This window comes from Agrilus planipennis, unplaced genomic scaffold (genome assembly GCF_000699045.2).
Source record: "Agrilus planipennis isolate EAB-ADULT unplaced genomic scaffold, Apla_2.0 scaffold196, whole genome shotgun sequence".
Lineage (NCBI taxonomy): Eukaryota > Metazoa > Arthropoda > Insecta > Coleoptera > Buprestidae > Agrilus > Agrilus planipennis.
The window spans coordinates 119,766-139,950 of record NW_020439032.1 but is presented as its reverse complement, the minus strand read 5'-3'; the positions used below and the strand labels follow the sequence as shown (position 1 = coordinate 139,950).

The 20,185-nt window shown below is 36.8% G+C and overlaps 1 protein-coding gene across 7 annotated transcripts in view; it reads right to left on the bottom strand.

Moving 5' to 3' along the window:
- Positions 1 to 20,185, bottom strand: part of LOC108738411 (myelin transcription factor 1) — a 225,967-nt gene that overhangs the window by 155,887 nt on the left and 49,895 nt on the right. For all 7 annotated transcript variants that reach the window (XR_003231521.1, XM_025976579.1, XM_025976580.1 and 4 more), the window contains exon 2: positions 17,021 to 17,090. Coding sequence is in view for 6 of the 7 variants with exons in the window: in XM_025976579.1 (XP_025832364.1) it covers positions 17,021 to 17,090 (70 nt within the window). In the remaining variant the exon portion in view is untranslated. The remainder of the gene's footprint in view (positions 1 to 17,020; positions 17,091 to 20,185) is intronic.

Genomic DNA, 20,185 nt, shown 5'->3' with positions numbered 1-20,185 from the left:
TGCAGTTCTTATCTATTTCGGCAACTTAGAAAGTACTGCTCAATGATTTATAATGCCGCATTGTTGTCGTTAAATAGAGTGAGCGTGACGCTATATAGAGTGTAATATTGTATAGAAAACAATGTAAACCAACCAAAGTCAAGCAATTTCGACGTTTTAAGGAGTTTGTCGTTAAATCGAGTGACGTTATAAAGAGTTTACACTGTATTAATAAAAACAAAGGACCCTGCTAGACCATAACGGAAAATGACCATGTGTTAGGTTAGGTTAGCAAACATTGAGACTTGATTTACACGTCGACAACTAGCGGAATCAAGAGATTTAATGAGATTGACAGACTGCTATTTTCTGTAAATATTTAGTGCGGTCCGTTGGACTAAATAGAAAATAAAATATAGGTAACACTAGGTATACTAAAATATACATAGACAGAAAAAATAAATAAAACTACAGTCGAACTTCGATAAGTCGAACTTCAATAACTCGAATTTTTGATAATTAGAACCAAATTGGTTGGCAATAGCGTCAAAAGTAGGAAATGCGTGTAAATTTGTCTTGATTACTCGAACTTCGATTACTCGAATATCTTCATAACTCGAACGAAATATTTCGATAAGTCGAATTTTCTGAGGGAATCCCGTAATTTTTAACGTATTTATGTAGGCAGTTCAGTTTCTGTTCAGTTTTGATAACTCGAAGTATTTATGTGTTACATCGCAGTTCGAGTTATCGAAGTTCGACTGTATTTGTTTTTGTACTACTGTCTAAATTTTTATTTAGTTGCTGATCGTTTTACTATAGGCTGTACAAAATTCTCGGCTGGATCACTTTAAAAGAGAGAAAAATCCTAACTTTTAATTTCATCGCCATAGCTGAATTACAATTTCCGTCCGTTGCCTTTTTCGTGAGCAGATTAAAATTAAAAAAAGCACGACGGTCGCTATAAATTGAGCGGTGCGGTGCTCGACGTGCATATTATATACAATATACGTACATATATATTTACCAAGCCGCCTATTTTACTGCCATCATCCTGCTGCAATAACAAAATCGCGTCGCGACGCGCCCGTAATGGAGGCTTATTTTAAAAGTTTAGTCCCTGCTGGTTTCCACCGAGCAAAATCTACCGTCGACTACGGGGACGGCGTCGGAAGCGTCGGCTGTGGTGATGCTGCTGTGCCAGGAAAGAGACTTGTAGATGAGACCTGGGAGCCTTTAGAGATTACATGTGAATTATGGCACAAAGATATCTAATTGTGGCCCCGGGGCGGCGAGGGGACCACGCTTCTTGACCCGACTTCTTCTTAGGCTTAGTCCGCTGTACAGATTTCTCCCGAAAACCAGTTTATTACAAATTAGGTATTACGTACGTGTAAGTAGGCGTAGCCCGAAGCCCTTCGAATTTTCAGAAAAGAACAAACCAGTCTCAAATTCTAAAAATTAATTACAGAGGATAATTCTATTGAATAATAGGTGAAAATTGGAACTCTTTTTCGGTATCCTAACCAATATTATAAATGCGAATGTGTTTGTTTGTTTGGGTTTTACAATTTCACGCCTTAACCACTTAACCAATCATCATCAAATTTTGTACACATATCGTCAGGGGTACAGAAAAGGACATAGGGTATCTTTTATCCAGAAAAAAAGTACTGTCATCAAGGGATAGAAAAATTAGTCTTATATGATCATCGATGATCTTTAACACGTACTTAGGACATCGACGCGAGCGAAATCGCGAGTAAAACCCAGCTTATTGCAAATGACATGAAAACCGTCAAGAGAATTATATAAAATAGTAGGGAATTGAAGGTCTTGACACATACCTGACTCCAAAAATCCGTTAACCTACATCTTCATGACAATAAAATGAAATGTACAACGAGCTACGGTTGCTGTAGATACCGACTGAATAAATAAATATTTTCCAAGTTAAATTGGTAACCTAGAATTCATAGCGATTGCAATTTTATGAAATTTTCCAGAAAGCTTTCTGTAGTCTTTAGGGTTGCCACCTGTACCTTATTATAAAGTATTGTACTCCATTTCGACTGTGCGTACGTTATACTTTACAAGACACATAAAGTACGCAAAAATACTTTATTTAAGGCCTTAAGTAAACATCGTAATTTTGTAAGCGATTATTCGAAATTCACAGTATTTTTTCATGAATAATATTGCACAATATAATATTTTTGAGAATGTTCCTATGTTTCTTAACGCTAGTTTCATTGACAAAGCCACATTTACGGAACAACCTGATTACCCAAATCTGCTCAAAGTAGTGTAACTGTTGCTGTCCGTTCTGGCCACTTCGGCATTTACAGAAAGAGTATTCTATGTTATGAACGAAAATGTGTTTTTAAAAACAAAAAATAAAATACTTTATTTTTATGCTGAGTACTTTTTTTTAAACCTTTTAGTCGAGAAATACTTCATGTAAAGCCTGAAAAGGTGGCAACCCTAGTAGTCTTCACGGTGATAACCTGGAAACGACATATACGACATTGCGTAAACCTTTTGAGCAAAGAAAATCACGAAACAAAATAGAGATCGGTAATTTTAACGACAAAATCCAGCGAGGAGTTTGGGGCGTTCGTCCGAGTAGCGTCTGTGTCGTATTGGGTGTCATAAAAAGCAAAGGTTTGTTAAGGTCTCGGGAGCAGAGCAGTGAGGAGATATATCGCCTGGGTACGTGTTAAATAAAGCCGTTTTAGAGGGAGATTAGGGTTGATAAAGAAGTGGCAAGAGAAAAAGAAGACAACTGCCACGTAGCACACGCTACGTACCTACTACCACTACGGCGAGCCGGCCGCGTGCTGCGAAAGCTCTGCTTTTTTCCCAGAGCTTTTTATTGCTCGAAGTCGTAACTCGAAGCTTCTCCCTCGCAGTAGTCTCCGCTGGCCTCCCTTCGTGAACCTCCCCCACCTTCAAGAAGACACTCTTGTAACGGGTCAGTTCCGGTATAAGCAGGAAACGACACGCGATTTGGCCAATTCGTTCCAACATATAATTTTCTTTTTATCGTTTCCTTATATGACGGAACCGCTTATAAGCCTCTGACGGAAAGAAATCTAATGCAGCCGACAGTTTTCCTAAGGAATTTGAGTCAATATGATAGGGTAAATGTAGCTAACGAGCTTCCTTTCTGTGTTTACCAAAATTTAATATCATATGCATCAATGCACGCACGCGGATGTTAGTAATTGTTAGGTGAAATTGAGCTAATTTCGGTTATAACGACGCAATTCGTTCACTACAGCCGACGGTCGGTGTGAGTTGATAAAATAAGTTCACACATACGTATAAAAACAAACAAAAATATTAATATTCATTTATAGCCGAATACAGAAAAATATGAAAGAGTTCTGGGTTCTGTATTGCATCTGATGTTAATGAGCATTATTTTAATGAAATAAACTGGGCACTGCACTATCTCAAAACCTTTTAACAGTTCTTTAGAATTAACACCAGAGAATTAAAGGTATTAAATATAAAACAATCCAATATGAAGTATATTAATCCACTGCTCTGCTATCCCTTGCTATTACTATCAAAAAATTCGCAAACAGAATCCCACTCTTACATGATTTTAGATGAAAATTTCGAATTCAAATTGCAATATTTCGGGTGTTCTTGTTGTATTAACTTGGAAGAAAATAAATTGAACTTGGTATCGAAAACTTTCAATTTCCTTATTATTATTATTATTATTATTTCCCGGTCTTCTCAGTTTTCACTGGTTAGCTTTGAGCAAGTGAAAACGGGTTAATGCCAAAGAACCTCACCCACATCTTTTGGGATTGTTTTTTTGTTTTTAAATTTTATAGAGCTAACAGTACTTCTTGCTCCGAAATATGATAGGTGATTATTAAAAATTCCGCTTCTAATTTAACCTATTGTGTTATTTGGAAAGGGGGATATGTCAGAAGTGTTAAGAAATCTGGATACTATTCCACATGTATGAAGGATTACTGATTTTTATAGCTGATGTACGTAAGAAGGAAGGTTTGTGTTCTGATTCCACACTTCCCTCATTTTATCAGCCAAAGGAACATATTTTTGAATTTTCTCAATGTGTTTTTATTCAAGATTCTCAGCGTTTGGTACAGCAACATCTATTAGGTAGGTTGTTTTAGTTTCTTTGATGGTCAGTGTGATATCAGGTCTGTTATGATTAACTGTTTTGTCTGTAGTTATGTCTGTATCCCAATAAAGCTTGGCTAAGTGGTTTTCTAATACATTTTGTGGTTTGTATTTATAGTACGGCTTTATCTGATCTACGAGTTTAAACATTTTGGCTAACAGCGACTGGCTAAAAATGAGCAACCCCCAGTGATGTGGTCAATTGTTTCGCGAGAAGTATTGCATGCTCGGCATGTGTCCGATGAAAGTGTGGGATTTTTAATAATACATTTTTCAGAGTTTTTTGTTTTTATTATTCTGTCCTGAATCGCTATCATGAATCCCTTAGTTTCTGAGAACTATTTTCTTCCTTTAACCACGTACTAGAAGCTTCTTAATCTGTATGTTCCTGGTGTTGTTGGTCCGGGTATTTTCCAAGGAGCACTTTTGATTTCCACATTTCAATTTTGAATAATTTTTCTTTCATAATTTTGTCCTCAGGATTAAAATCTGCATCATTAAGGTATAGTGATGTACCCGAGGCGCAGATTGAATTATATAATATGGACTATCAGCACTACTTACTCTAAAATATGACCGCAAATGTTGGTAATGTAGATTTTTAATATTAATTATTCCTCTTCCTCGTAACTATCTTTTCATTGTAAACCTTTCACTAGCAGAGTGTATGTGATGCATGTTGTATTTATTGCACTTAGTTGAAGTTAGACTCTAAACCAGTATTAAACCAACCAATTATTATTAAGTTCTATATTTAAAAACTGTCGTTTAAAGTTTTAAAAAGCATTCACCCATATGTATATGTAGTTTTGAAAGCCCTTTATGAAGATCCATACGTGTCATGTTACTTTTTCTAACAGATTTCCGAACTGTTCTTTTTCCTCTTGGTCCGCGGCATACACATTTGTGTATGGAGTGTGAATGAAAAAGGCTGTCATTTATGGCTTCATAAATCGGCATTTTTCGTCGGCCGACAGGCGTGGAAAATCGCTTAAATTTTTTATCTGATGCATGCATAATTTTTATGCAAAACAAAGGGGCGTTTGTACTTTTAAAAAATCGACCGACGGCTGTTCCCGTTGCCTACACATCGTTATCTGCTCGTATAGTGACAAGCGTTTTTACAAATGATTCTCCACCACACCCCATCCATATATCCGTTACGAATACACGTGAATTTTCTATTGCATTGCCATTCCCGCTCGTCTGTCTGTCTGTCTAAGTGTGTGTACGTGTGTGCGTATATTCGCGGGGGTTTTCCCGTATGGCAAAGCTACAGGTGGCTCTTCGCATAGATAGAATTTTTCAGCGGCAGTGGCTCTTTTCAGTGACACCCTTAGCCACTTCACATTCAGCCGAGGGTGTTGGGGATTTCGGGATTTTTTTCGCTCCCCGCCGACCCGGCACAAAAGAAGAATACGCCATAAAGAATTTTATCTACTTGCTTTTCGTTTACTTTTCCACTGATGCTCTTTATTGCCCTGCCTGCGCTGCCCTACACCCCCGTGTCTGCCTTTTTGCCCCTTTGTTTTATTTAAAGTGGATCTCTTTTATAAAGTGTTTGAACTGCTCGACGTTGTTGCTTCACTCCCGCCACCGCCTTCTGTCTGTCAGTCGGCGTGTTTCTCTAAAGAAAATTAAGTTGGCTTTGGTTAGGTGAAGAGAAAATAAAAATAACGGGAGGGATTATGCCAAGGATGCTCGAATTAAAACGCCAAATCACGAAGCAGGACGAATTTTAAATTACAACCTGTTAAACCGGCACACTTTAGTTAGATACCTTGGAGTTCCCCATTTTATGAAGGTCATTATTTCTATACATAGTTTGAGAACAATTTATTTTCACAGAAATTATTTTTGTTTTTGAAAAAACATGACTCATGCGGCGTTACCTCGCTCTGAGGCTTTCCATTTAAGGCTTGAAGTGCAAGCGAGAGCGCGGAACGAGCGACAAAGAGGCACAATCGGCCTCCGCGTTCGGCAGCGTTCGATATCTGTCTCTCTTCTACTTGAGTGAGCGATGCGTCCGCGTGGACAGCTGTTGTACAATAATACATTTCCATTTACCTCTTTCTCTATATCCATACAAAATATCTATGAAACAAATAAAATTAAAATTTCACGTTCAACTATCGTCAGTAAACCGACTTTACAGACAACCGATTTTTTTTTTCATCGTCATCATAAGGTCGTCAGTCCTAAGACTGATTGGACACGCACCTTCACTCCCTATCCTGAGCTAATCTTCGCATTTCAATGAAACTAGAACAACACATATCCTTAACTGTTTGCGAACAGCAATCTAATCTAGGTCTACCTCTACCCATCCTAACTTTCGTTTCTGCCTTTAACATGTCTCTGATTAGACCTTCATACCTGAGAAGGAGTCCTACCAACCTATTTTATTTTATATTGACTTCCGTGGAGTCCTCTTCTCTTTCTAATACCTCTTCATTTCTAAACTTCTCTATCCACGATATACTCATCATTTGCCTGTTATAGGTTATATCACATTTCGAATGCTTCTAACTTTTTCTTTTCCGCCGCACCTACTGCCCATGTTTCGCACCCGCACAGCGCCGTGCTCCAAACATACACCTTTAACAACCTTTTTCGAATTTTTTTTTATTTGCTGAAATATTTATTAAGTTAAGAACTGAAATTTGGAAGTACGAGAAGCCCACCCGAGGGAAATTAATGAAGGTATCACCCTAAGGTGGGCACTTGTTGTTTCAAAACAAAATCCAAGTAAAATGGATCAATGTACAAGACAAAAAGTTAAAAGAAATTTTGATATTTGAGAATTATGGATTACTATATACCGAGAATAGTAATTTCTAATCATAATTAAATTTTTGGAATTTCTATACTTGACAACCTCTTTTTACCATCTTATGGTTGAGTATTTTTAGCACATGGCGAACGTCCTAATGCTATCATTCGAAATTGATCATTATCTATTTGATTCCCTATTACTAATTTACTCAATAAAAAACTCAATTTTCAAAAATTTCCCGCATTTCTTTCATTTTGGATTAAAATGGCATACAGAAATTTTGCATATTATCATACATACATGTTGTACTTTGTTGTTTTCATTAGATGTGTATATATGCCGTCCTCGTTGTGATAAGATTCCATTCTTCTGCTTCCGTAACCAGATGAACGAGTGCCAGGAAGCGAGATAATGTTAATAAGGTAAAACAGCAAAGACCGGAAGTGCCTTCACGGCAGACAGGTAGTGTAGTTCCGACCCTCCCTCTCATCCCCATCTCTCCCGCTCCCATACCTTAGCTACCATACATACAATCATATCGCGTCGCATCGCATCGCGTAGGAATCGCGGCGTGCAATTGAACATCTTTTACAGCTCCTCCGTCGTGCATTAAGCTCTAGACTGATATTATTAGCACTTCCACGACCCTACAGGGACTTGATCTTGATTGCCGACATCCCGTATAATTCAAAATGAGATAATGAAAGAAGTAAAACAAAAAATATTGAACATTTTAATTCTATAATCATAACTATATCGTCTGAGTGCGTGTAGAAATGTAACTATGACATACAACTTTTCTTAACGTGGAAAATTCCGATAAATCAACACCGGCATATGAGAAAATAAAAGGAAATACAAATAGATTTATATATACATTTCTGGTACATTCGTGATTACTTCCGGAAACTTCCTGCAAGTTTTGTTTGCTGTACCAGTCAATCAAAGGGGCCGCCGATATCGATTGCATGCGGCATTCGTTTACAACGTTAGTTTCTCATAGACAGCGCATTGACTCGATACGTCCGGTTGCTCAATGAAAAATTCAAGGTTAATTGTATGTAACATGATTTTCCAGCATTAATTAATTACATATTATGTGTTGTTAAACATAATTAAACGACAATTTTCGCACGATTTAGAAACACTTAGTTACATAACATTCGGTGGTTTGTATTTTGCCCTGTCACTTCAAATGCTGCAAACGAGCGTTCATCCTAAACGGTAGGCAAATTTAGAATTAACCGCAAACACAGCCGACTATTCGCTCTGCCTTGTTTTGTCGCGCTTTAGTGTGTCACTCGTGCGTTTAGTTAACGTATGTGTGTATGTTTCTTAGTACGTCAGTGGTTCGCTTGTTTTCATCCCCTACGATGCACACATAGGTACAGAATTAAGCTTAAAATAAATCGAAAACACGTGGTGACTGATAACAACCCCTCTCTATTAAGAACCTTCCATTAGGGTTTGGGGGGAAATTAATTACATTATTACCAAATAATACCTATTTATTCGTACAAATTTCATAAAGAAACGTAGAGAAATGCAAGTATTAGCTCAGCATAGGAAAGAGTAGAGGTGCGTGTCCAAACAGTCTTAGGACTGATGATGATAAAGAGTAGTTATCTGCTTGTTTTTTCATTAAAAAAAATGGTAAAGGTCTAAATAATAGCCCCCACTCCCGAAGGGGGGATTGAAAGAGGAGGTCTCCCCCACCACTGTACCATAAAAAGTTCGTGGCGGTCTCACCCCCATAAAAAGTTAATAAATATGCCAATTTTTATACATTTCTAGGCATGTAAATATTTATATATTAGTCATTCTTAAACAATATTCAAAGGTAAAACTAATGAACAATACATAAAACTATTGAGAAAGTTATATAAAACATTATTTAAATATCTTTATCAATAGGGTAGGTTAGGTTAGGTTAGGTTATCGGGTTTTGTTCAAGTGACCACCCTCTTTCGATCCCCCACTCCACCCGTTTGAAAATAATATTTTTTTTATTGAATTTTATTAATTATTAATTATAGTGTATGAAAATTGACAAAATAATCAACTTTCCACCCCCATAACTTTTTATGGGGGTGAGACCGCCGCAAATTTTTTATGGGGTTTTACTCAGATGACCACCCTCTTTCGATCCCCGCTACCCTCTTTCGATCCCCCCTACCCCCACCCCCATGTAACCCCCATAACTTATTATGGGGCTGAGACCGTCACGAACTTTTTATGGTACAGTGGTAGGGGAGACCTCCTCTTTCGATTCCCCTCAAAGGGGGTGGGGGCCATCATCTAGACATTTACCAAAAAAGTAACTAACAGATTTCTTGTAACATATTTTAGACTGACTTCTTTATGAAATGCTTCACTATGACCTGCTACGGTTAGGAGTATGTATATATACATATATATGACTGTAGTAATACGAACGCAGACGGGAAATTAATATCCTAAAATACAAAGTTGGTTGATATATAACTTAGACCGCGCGGAATTTTTCTGAAATATTGGACCACAAATTATTCGTGGTACGCAGGCCGGATTTATGGGAGGATAATTTGCAGATATTTATGGCAAGGTGTGCGATATAAGGAGAATTTTTGCTTCATATTTATTTATGTACATTTACATACATATAGATGGATAGATGAGAAGGGGCGAGATGAAGAAGAAGAAGCCGCTTTCCCTAAATTACAAACCATTTTTATTTAAATAAAATCCTTTTTCTTATATCGCTTTTATATAAAGCTTTTCCGTAGGTCAAGGGACCAAACAAAAGCGAAGAACTACTTAATGTAGTGTGCTCAGAGCATGGAGCAGATTTATTTATCGAAAAATAGGTCATTTTCAATAGAATGAATGAATGAAATACATATGTACTTATTATTATTATGAAAACCAATCTAAAGGCATATTAAACGAATTTTCATTATATGCGGAGCCACTACAAGCGAATTTCATCATGAGTAGGTACTATATTAGTATTCTCACAAGTCTTATATTTTTTTTTTTTTCGGCAACTAAACGAATCAAGAGTGGAGGTTTTGTTCTTTATAATATCCACGGATTTTACCACCGCGTCCTGCTCGACGACGCCGTTGTCGCCGTCGGTTAGGTAACGTGTCCCTGTTCCTGTCCCTCCGGAACGTAGCGTAAGTCTCGGTGGCCAAAGGCATAAAATATCTCACGCATAAATTAGCCAAAGTTTCAGCAAGAAATTACAACCAGCCACCGGCATTAATACAGTCATTATACGGGGGAATGCGACGGTCGTTAGTCCTTTTCCTTCCCTCCGCGTCTCGCTCCGACTCCCCTGCTCACTCTCGCGCGGTGTCGACCTCACCAACCCCCCTAGACGTGGGTGTATATACGGCGAACACGACGCGATGTAGCACGTCGAGATGCCGGGGGTTGGGGGGGTGAGATGAGTATAGTAGCGTGAGTATTAGGTAACTAGCGCTATGCGAGAATAGCTCGAAATTCCGTATATATATATATCCGACGTGACGTCCACTCGCACCTGATTACCGCGGTTATGATTGATTGTGTATCGGAATTACTAAATAAATTAGTGCCATATATCTATTACCAATCTCGAAGGAATGATATATGTGTTCGAGTTAAGGAAGAAGCCTTGCTAGTGGATTTGGAGGAAGTTACAGCATAACCGTGGGGAGTAAGTAATGGTAATACTCGGAAGTCATTAATGTAAGGAAAAAGAAAAGGGTCTAGGGCTGTTTCCAGCTTTATACAAACTTAAATATAGTCTCAAAAGAGAAATATAAAGAAGCCTTATATTATATATATTTGATGTGTTTTTAGGATTTCCACAAAATAAGAACAAATCAGAAACTTGAATGGTTGAAATTTAAGGTAGTCCGGCCGAAACTTCATTTACGATGAAATGATAATAAATTTACAGTTACAACCTTGGTATTGATCATCATCATCATTATCGTCATCATAGGGCCAACAGTCCTAAGACTGGTTGAACACGCACCTCCACTCTTTCTTATCCTGAGCTAATCTTCCCTGAGTTATCCTTTGTTTTATATTTCCACTACTCATTTCATCCTGAGTTATCTGGCTTTCTTCTCTATTGTTACGAATTAATTTAGACGTATTTGAAAAACCAACTTTTAGACTTTATTTAAACGTAAGAATTTTCGTGCTTTGCAATTCTTTTATAAACAAAAAGTTAAATTCCGACACAAAAAATAAATAAAAAGTAATATAACAATTGGAGACATAAAAGCAGAATTTATCGATTTTCGACATCTAGGATCGATGACGCTGTGATAATGATGATATCTACAATAACGTTTTGAAAAACTAAAGATTTTAGGCACAAAAAAAACAATTAAAATTCTGTCTTTAATTTTATTAAGTGATATTAAAAAAAACACACTCCAAAGTAATTTTTAATTCTCTGAACAGGATTTAGCATCTTTCGAATAGCAATTCTATTGTGTGAGGCATTAAGGAAATGGTTCTAAACTGCTATAAAAGATCGTAAAGACATTACAACATTGCAATCGCTTCGGGATTGGCAATAATTTCGAAAGAAGACGACAAAGTTTCGCGGCCGATTGCAACAACATCGCCATAAAAATTAACGGCTGCAATTAATCGAATAATGTGTTGTGCCGAGTGAACTGGAACCAACTTTTCAATGTTTTTGTCCGTTTCTATCGCTATCGATCGTTAATAATATCCCACGTAGTTTAAAAAGCAGTACCTAGTTACCAATAATGTGTAGCACACAACAAATAAAATAGTAATTTTACAATGTGAGTTGCATGACAGTGGGGTGAGATATCAAGGCTGCCAGATCGAAAGGTTGACAGCCGTGTCCTTTTTCTCTTTACCCGATTTCCTCTACATTTCTTCAAGCGTCAACGATAGACAAAATTGACTGAATAGTGCGCTACGCATATGAGAAACTAGTTGAATTTATTCAAATTTGGGCGAATGAGTACCTTGGTGCATAGTATTTCATACAAGCTAATTAGGGAGGCCACCCCTGCTCAAATAAGACAATGATGTAGCCAGATTTGCATTTTCGGAGGAGTCAACGAAGGTCTACAAATTTAAAGATGATTGTTACAGATAATCTGTAGGCTTTCCTATGATTTCTAAAGATTATTAATAAAAGCCTTTCTTTACTTAAACCGAAACATATACTATTATTTAAGTAATTATACGACTTTATTAAAAATGCTACCTTAATTAGAAACACCATTTAATGTAATTCCAAAATTTTCATAATATTCAAATTTGTTACTGCTGCGTCTGCATGTCTCTAGCAAAAATTTTTTTTATTAAACATAAAAGGCGAGTCTGTAGAAAGCTAATGATAAAGAAATTAATTTTTATTAGTTTATATTGAAACCTCAGATTCTGTTTTCAATTAACAAAACCCAGAGAGGCATTAAAAATTTGTAATATTCGAAAAATCCACATTAAAAAGAACTGGAATTTTAGCAGGTACAAAGTTTTTAAATGAAACAAAAAAAAATTCAACCTTTCTAAAATCCTATTAGGTATTTCGTTCGAAAATTGTTTGTTCTAGAGCACCGAAACGAAGAAGAAAACAAATAATAAAGGAAGTATGAAATTCGTTCGCAACATCGCATTTAAAATGATTGAGAATTACGAATAAATGTGTATGGAAGGGTATTTAGGGGGTGACGGTGGATGTTGAGAATATGGAGAAGGGTGGAGGGAGATAGTGGAAGTAGAGGCATAAGCATAAGCCAGTGTTCAATATAATAGCGGCAGATTCCTCGGCGACCGCAACCCGCTCGCTCCTCTCCTAGGCTAGCGTCTCGAAACCGCACATTTCATCCCCCCGCAGCCTCCCCCTCCCACACCACCGCCACCTACTACCCACTACCGCTGTTGCTGCTGCTGCTGCTACTTGCCTGCCGTACACTCTTAACAGCAACGGGGGAACGTTTTACTGTTTTATTGATTAATTGAGTTCAGCCGAATTTCTCCCTCTTTCTGATTTTGGTTTTGCCCATCGAATTTTATGCTACGCTCTAAGACGGCTCGAGAGATAGATAAGTAATTATTATCGGTGCATAATTTCCAACAAAAATTGGAATAGAATTGAAACTTTATATTATTACTACTACTACATACTTTTTACACGACGAGCAAGTTATCTTTTTCAACAATTTTTGTAGGTTTTAGGGTTATTTTCGTTAATTTTATCTCCAAGCAGAAGTATTTTTTTTAACAATGATGCTGTCTTAACAGATAATATTTTCTTTTAAAGAAATTTTTATCATAAAATCCACATAAATCTACATCTTTTTATAGTTATAAACAAATCAATTTTTTTGTTTCCATTTTAGTTTTGGCCCTTACTTTTCAGATAGTTTCTGAAACTAAAAGGAATATTCTAAAATACTTTCACGTAATCAAACACTTAACACCTTCCCCCGCTATTACTAATTTTATTTAACAATTTGCTTTTCGTAATTAACACTATTATTATTAATTCACCACTATTTCAGTACTATTCCACATTTTGTTACCTTTTCGGCTTTTCTACTTTGCTTTATATCGCTTCATAACTCGATCCCGTACCAACTCACTCTTAGAACCTCGCGGCAACTATTTATACGGGCCAGACATGTTCTAGAATGATTCAGAATATGACATCTAGAAAATCACTGTGTATGTTGGGTTGCCTACATACATGTGACAATATATCCTCCCATTCCTCTCTTATTTCAAATTAAAGAAAATTTTAAGCCTTTATCTTTTTCTACACATCTCTTTCTAGAAATCGACAAAAATTCAGAACAATGAAACGGAAAATACTACAAATGGCGCAGTAAACGCCATCTGTAGCACGATACTACATTTCAGGATTACGTATGCTCCAACAAGATCCATTTAAATATATGGATATCTACTTGCTGAAAACGAATCCCGGCGTAGCCAACCTCAACGTGATAGGCACGTTAGCTTAATCGAATAAAATAATTCGAAGTGGTCTGTATTCTGTCGAAACTGCCAGACGCGGATCGCGATTTCGATCTTTTTGGATCTCATCAGCGCGTCGCAGGCAGCTCCGACAGAACACAGACCAACTTTTACCTGCTGTCTTAACAGTACGCTTTAGAAAATACTACAAATGGCGCAGTAAACGCCATCTGTAGCACGATGCTACATTTTAGGATTACGTATGCTCCAACAACGACGCGTTGATGAGATCCAAAAAGATCGAAATCGCGATCCGCGTCTGGCAATTTCGACAGAATACAGACCACTTCGAATTATTTTAATGAAACGGAACTTTGGCTATAAATACTGTTTAAGATTTCAAATTGTGCAATTAAATATCTCATCATTTGGAAAAATTACTCTACTGACTTGATAACTAATCTTCATTCTGTTTATCCATCAAAATGATGACCATGGGCACTTTTCTTTTAGTCTACACATGCAAATAACCTGTGATACACACACGACCGCGATGGGAATTATGTTTTCCTATACACACGTGTGTTTATAGGTATGTGTACGAAGATATTTCGTTGTGCTAGCAGCTGATGTTCATTATTTCGGACGGGTTGCGGCTCCCGAATATCCGACTATTGAAAATAATAACCATTCCAATCTTGGCCCTAATCAACGGATTCGAATTTAATTTCCTAGGAATACCACTGAAGCTTAACGTCCTGACTCGAAATTACATTATTTGAAATGTCTAATGCACACAGAACGCGCACTTCTACCCGAGCTAAGTAATTTATTAAGCAACCGTTTAGTCCGAACCCAAAGGGAAGCATTTTAACCGATTCGATTTAATTCAATAATAATTAATCAATATTACAAAAAATAATAAACGAATATTATATTACATCAGAAAACGGTAAGGTTTGAATAGAAAATAGATTGATTGGATGACAATGAATGATGAGACCGAAAAAATGCATAATGCTAATGGTTATTTTAGAAATTCGAAAAAGATTATTGAAAGTGTCAAAAATGTTTTTAATTTAATTTTATCCTATTAATTACGGAAAAGTTTTAAAGTTAATTTGCCATTTACATTTGTAAACTGAAACAATTATTACTTTTATTTCTAACAAATAATAATGTCTTTATCTGAAATTGTTCCCGAGTTCTCAACAATTTTGGAGTGAAGGTCATTTAATTAAGACCACAGTAGATACATTGCGTACTCCATTTTAGATTGAATAATTTTTATGTTAAACACCTTTAAGTATCTGACAAGATAATCGATTCAATATACCACCAGTTTTAGTTAAGTACATGGGAGCTTTTGATTCAAAGTCATAAATAGTAATCATTATCATACTTCAATTGCAGTTACTTTGTCAGGAATTGATTTTCGATAAGGATTTTGTAAGGTCTAGACAGAGACATATTAGAGGCAGAAATAGGAGTTAAGAGGAGTAGAGATAGACCTAGATTAGATTACTGTTCACAAATACTTAAAGATGTGGGATGTTCTAGTTTTAGGTAATTGCGAAGATTAGCTCAGGATAGGAAAGAGTGGAGGTGCGTGTCCAACCAGTCTTACGTCTGGCGTCCTTATGATGAGGATGAAGGATTTTGTGGGATCCTTTTCGACTAACATATGATTACGACTTCTTATTTCAATTTAATAAAATATTATCCCTGCAAATTTTCGAGGATTTTAAAGGAACGGAAGGGATACTTCCCTTTCCGACTTCCTCAGTTCTGAGAATCGGAAAATTAAAGGAGAAGCATGTTGAGGACACGCAGAAAGCGTCACCGTTTCTCCATGTATATTTATTCATATCTGGAAACCAGATGATGATATAAATAGCGTCGAAAGTCGCGTTTTCTGTCTAAATCACGCGGCATATTGCCATGTGCGCCTGCACGCCCGCACGTCCCTCGCTTTCTCTCACTCAACCGCCATAAATTAAACCGAAATTACTTCGTATAATTTTCTTGCTCACGTACGTTACACATACACACATCCTTGTACCTATATACAACGTACAACGAACGGTCCTGGGTACCTACTTATGTGTACCACGACGAGTGGATATCTGCTTGCTCGCTGCCTTCTGCATTCTGAACGAACACGAATCGCAATAAAATAAAAGGGAAGTCAAGTGGCTGCTGCCTCTGCGAACCGTCTGCCGCCATATTGTTCTCGACGATTTTATTTGCCTCGACGAAGAAAATGCACGTCGTAATAACATCACATGAATTTCTAATAAGCGGAATGCATCCGATTTAATAAAGCGGTTTCGGTTTTAGATTAGTACCATACTATACTATACATATAAAAAACAATTTTGGGTATTCCCTCAAACTACTGTTGGGCGGTCACTCCGTCCGAACTACGCCTACATCAATGTTTTTTTTTTAAATATGGCGAGTAAAATTAAGCTTGACTTTATTAAACCCTAACGATAAAATAGACGTGTTCCATTGTTAATAACTAAGTGCGCAAACAATGAACACTTTTTATTTATAACTAGGGCGGTCGCAGCGCGTGCCGCTGTCTACTACAGAGCAGTGACGTCATGCGCTGCGCGGAGATCTTAAAAGCGTTTTGAATATCGGTAGTTTTAAAAACGCTGTAGCGGTCTCAAAAACGATTTTTTGACCGTAGGAAAAAACTATTCACAAAATTGTATGTTGAAGATACCAAATACCGAACGAAAATTTTTCATCCCCCAACCCAATTTCGGCCACTCTGAATAAAAATAATAAGCCAAGCACCGTTATCAGTAACGATTCTCTGATGGCGTTTTGCAGTAACTCAACAGACCTGGCAGCCTCTAGCGCGGCTAGCATTCTTCGTCCTGAAATTGTTTTCGCAACTTTTTTAACTTTCCAGATGAAATTTTAATGTAAACGTACATTCCTCGTCGATTCCGAGTAATTTTATTCCCCGGGCGTCTCCCCTTGTGCACTCCTTTTTTTAAACGAAATCGTGGCGAGAGCTCTCTTACTCGCAACGTACTAACTGCCAGCAGGCGAGTTAGATAAAGAAAAAATGATAACGCCATTATTTCAGAGATGAGCGGCTAAGATGAAAAAAAAAATAAAAATAAGATTGCTTACCTTCTAGACGGGTAGCTGGAGGAGGTTCTGCTTTCGACCGGTAGACGTGCCACTTCGCTTTACCATAATACTGAAAAGCAAGGAAAGAAAAATTAGTTGAACTGGAAGCATTTGTTAGGTTTGGTTATCCATCTTCAGTGTGTGTGTGTGCAAACATCAGCGTTGTCAGATGAATTCCTCTATATTTTATATTTCCCCGAAGATTGTACTATCATCTATCCCAGTTACACCGATTTTATCTATCTTTCTTCAATAAAATGGTGTTTTTTGTGATTGATGTTTTAATTTTCAAATGTTTTCTTTTCTTATTTTAATGACTTTAAAGTTTCCTATTTTATATTTTTGATTATTGTCTTTGATGGTACTTCAGTTTTTAATCAAAAATATTTAAGATACTGTAAAGTGTGTCTCTGAACAGTTGGAGATACTGCAAAACAAAAAATTTATTTCAGAATTTTACTGATGGGTGCTGTCGCTTGGCCCCCCAGACGCCATTGTCACACATCGTCATGCTACCCCTAGACCTCCACCTCCTTACGAACTGCCCGTAATGAATGCTTCTTTAGGATAATAAAATGTAGTTCTTTATTACAACGTTAATTTATTTTTGAATGTAAGCAATGTATGCTTCTGTTTAAGGTCCTTTTAATCTACCAAAGATTTCTGACAATGAGTACGTACAAATTACACGAGAATCTCGATCGAAACCAAGCTGGTAATGGTAGTAGTTGTATACTAAACCGCATTATGTCGTTAGTAGAAATGATAACATCATGTATGCGACCATAACCGGGAAGATTTTCGACACACGGATCTGATGTTCGAATTTGCATGTAAATAGGTGCGGAAAGGCCAGTAAATAATTCAGACTGACCCTCTAATAGAGATGCCATCTTCAATACGCCTCAAATTTCTCCCCCTTTCACATACACATATGTACTAACAAACACACTGCCGGAAGAAGGACAACTGATTTACATAAGAAGAAAAACGATCGAAACTTTTTACGGCGACATATTTTTCTCCATAGTGGACAAAACGATGATACAAAACCGAACTAGACGAAAACTTTTACAATGGAACTGCATACAATTCTAAGAAATATCTTCAACACATAATTGCATATACATTAATGGCAGTAAATGATAAAGTTCGTTCATAAATAATAAATAAAGAAAAGGAAGCAGTAAACGAATCTTTTAAACGAACTGACATGGAATACATAAATGTATTAAATTTTTCGAAAAAAGAAAAAAGATCAGATTCTAAAAGCCGTTTTTACGCCACAAAACTGAACTGACTACAAATAGGTATAAAATTGATAAATATGTTTGGATTTATTGTCTTGTATAGAAAAGACAGAAACAGAAAATGCCATACTTGATGTTGACTCAAATGGTTTTGAGATCAAAACGGCAAACGTCTTCAATAAGGATTCTTTGACAAAAAGTCAGGGAAATTCCTGTTATTTCGCTACGATCAAATATGATTGCATCACGCATTTGTTGAACATTTTTGCTTGTTCTTGAGATTGAGGAGCGACCCAAATGGGGTTCATTTTCGAGTGGTATTTGGTTACATCTGAATTGGGAAAACTACTCGTAAATTATTGCCTGGCTTATAGCTTTCTTTTTTCTTTAAGCTTCCCGAAGCACTGAAAGGCTTTTTACAGCAATCGAATCGTCGTCGATATCTTTTACGTAGTACCTAATTGTGATCCACCTCGGGTTTCTATAAATTACTGATTAGAAACTAGTATTGTTTTTCTTAATAACCTACCTCGTATATAAATTTCGCCGTCGATTCACTACGACAAAAGTAGACGCCTTAGCATGAAAGGCATAAGAAGCTATTGAAGTTTTACGTAAAATTTCAAAAATACCATTTATATAAAGTATAAATATTAGTGGGCCTAGTATTGTCCCTTGTGGAACGCCAATTTTTATCTTTCTTTACTTGTTAATTCTGATATGTTGCAGTCTATTTGTTAGATAGCTTTTAATTACATATACCTATGTACGTAAATGTATATAGGTACTTAGAAAGAAAAGGAAGAGAAATTCGGTATATGCTTCTCTTATAGCCTGTGACAGTTGTTGTTGTTGTGACTGTCGAGTTTCTTTAACAGGACGCGTCTCCTTTTTATGTCGACCGACCTGACGCCAAACATTACTGTCCGATATGCAAATCGAACCACATTCGCCGTCCTCACATTTCAATACAGTTGCTACTCTTTCCCCTTACCGAAGCTAATTTTCAATTCTTTGAGAGAACCAATAATACATGTATTGCATGGATACGGAACTTAAAACATCCTGGCTCCTTGGTGAGTATTTAGTCCGATCAGCAAAATAGTCCATGTCAATTTGTTTCCTCAACTATTTCAAAGAAAAGAATTTAATTTGGATACATTTTTGTTTCTTTTAAAAGCTTTATCAATAAACTACATTATACGAAATACATCATCATCGTAGGTCCTAAGACTGCTTGGACAAGCACCTCTACTCTTTCCTATCCTGAGCTAAGCTAGCACTCCTAATTCCTCTTTTTGCTTCTAATATGTCTCTAACCTCCTTCCAACTCATCTTGTCTATTTTTTATTGACTTTCACAGCGCCATATGTTCTCGTCCTCAACAAAAATGGTTAGAATCAATAGCCATAAGTTAAAATAACTTCATAACTTCATGAAATCTAGTGGACCATTGCATAACTTAATAATTTGCTCAAATTTTTGACTAGAGCTACAACTTGATAAAATGTTGCTCCCTGCATGAATGAATGCGGATTATATGCACTGGACTACACATTATGATTCCATCATCTTAAGGTTTTCAGCCACAAGACTGAAGCAATCTACATACGAGGGCGGTTCAATAAGTACCCGTGTTTGAAGACATAGGACCCTCCTGAGGGAAATTGGTGTTGCCATCGTGTGCTGCCATCTATAAAACCACGCCAAAACGAATTTCAGACTGATTGATAGGTTAGTTTGGATTTGGCAGCCATTCGACTGAGACGTGTTTCGTTATTTTCGCTAAGATGGAAAAAGAGCAGTATCGTTCGGTAACTCGCTTTGTTATGGATGGGAAAAAATGCGAGGAGATAAAAGCAAAGTTGGATGCTGTTTATGGAGACATTTCGCCATCTATGACCACACATAGATA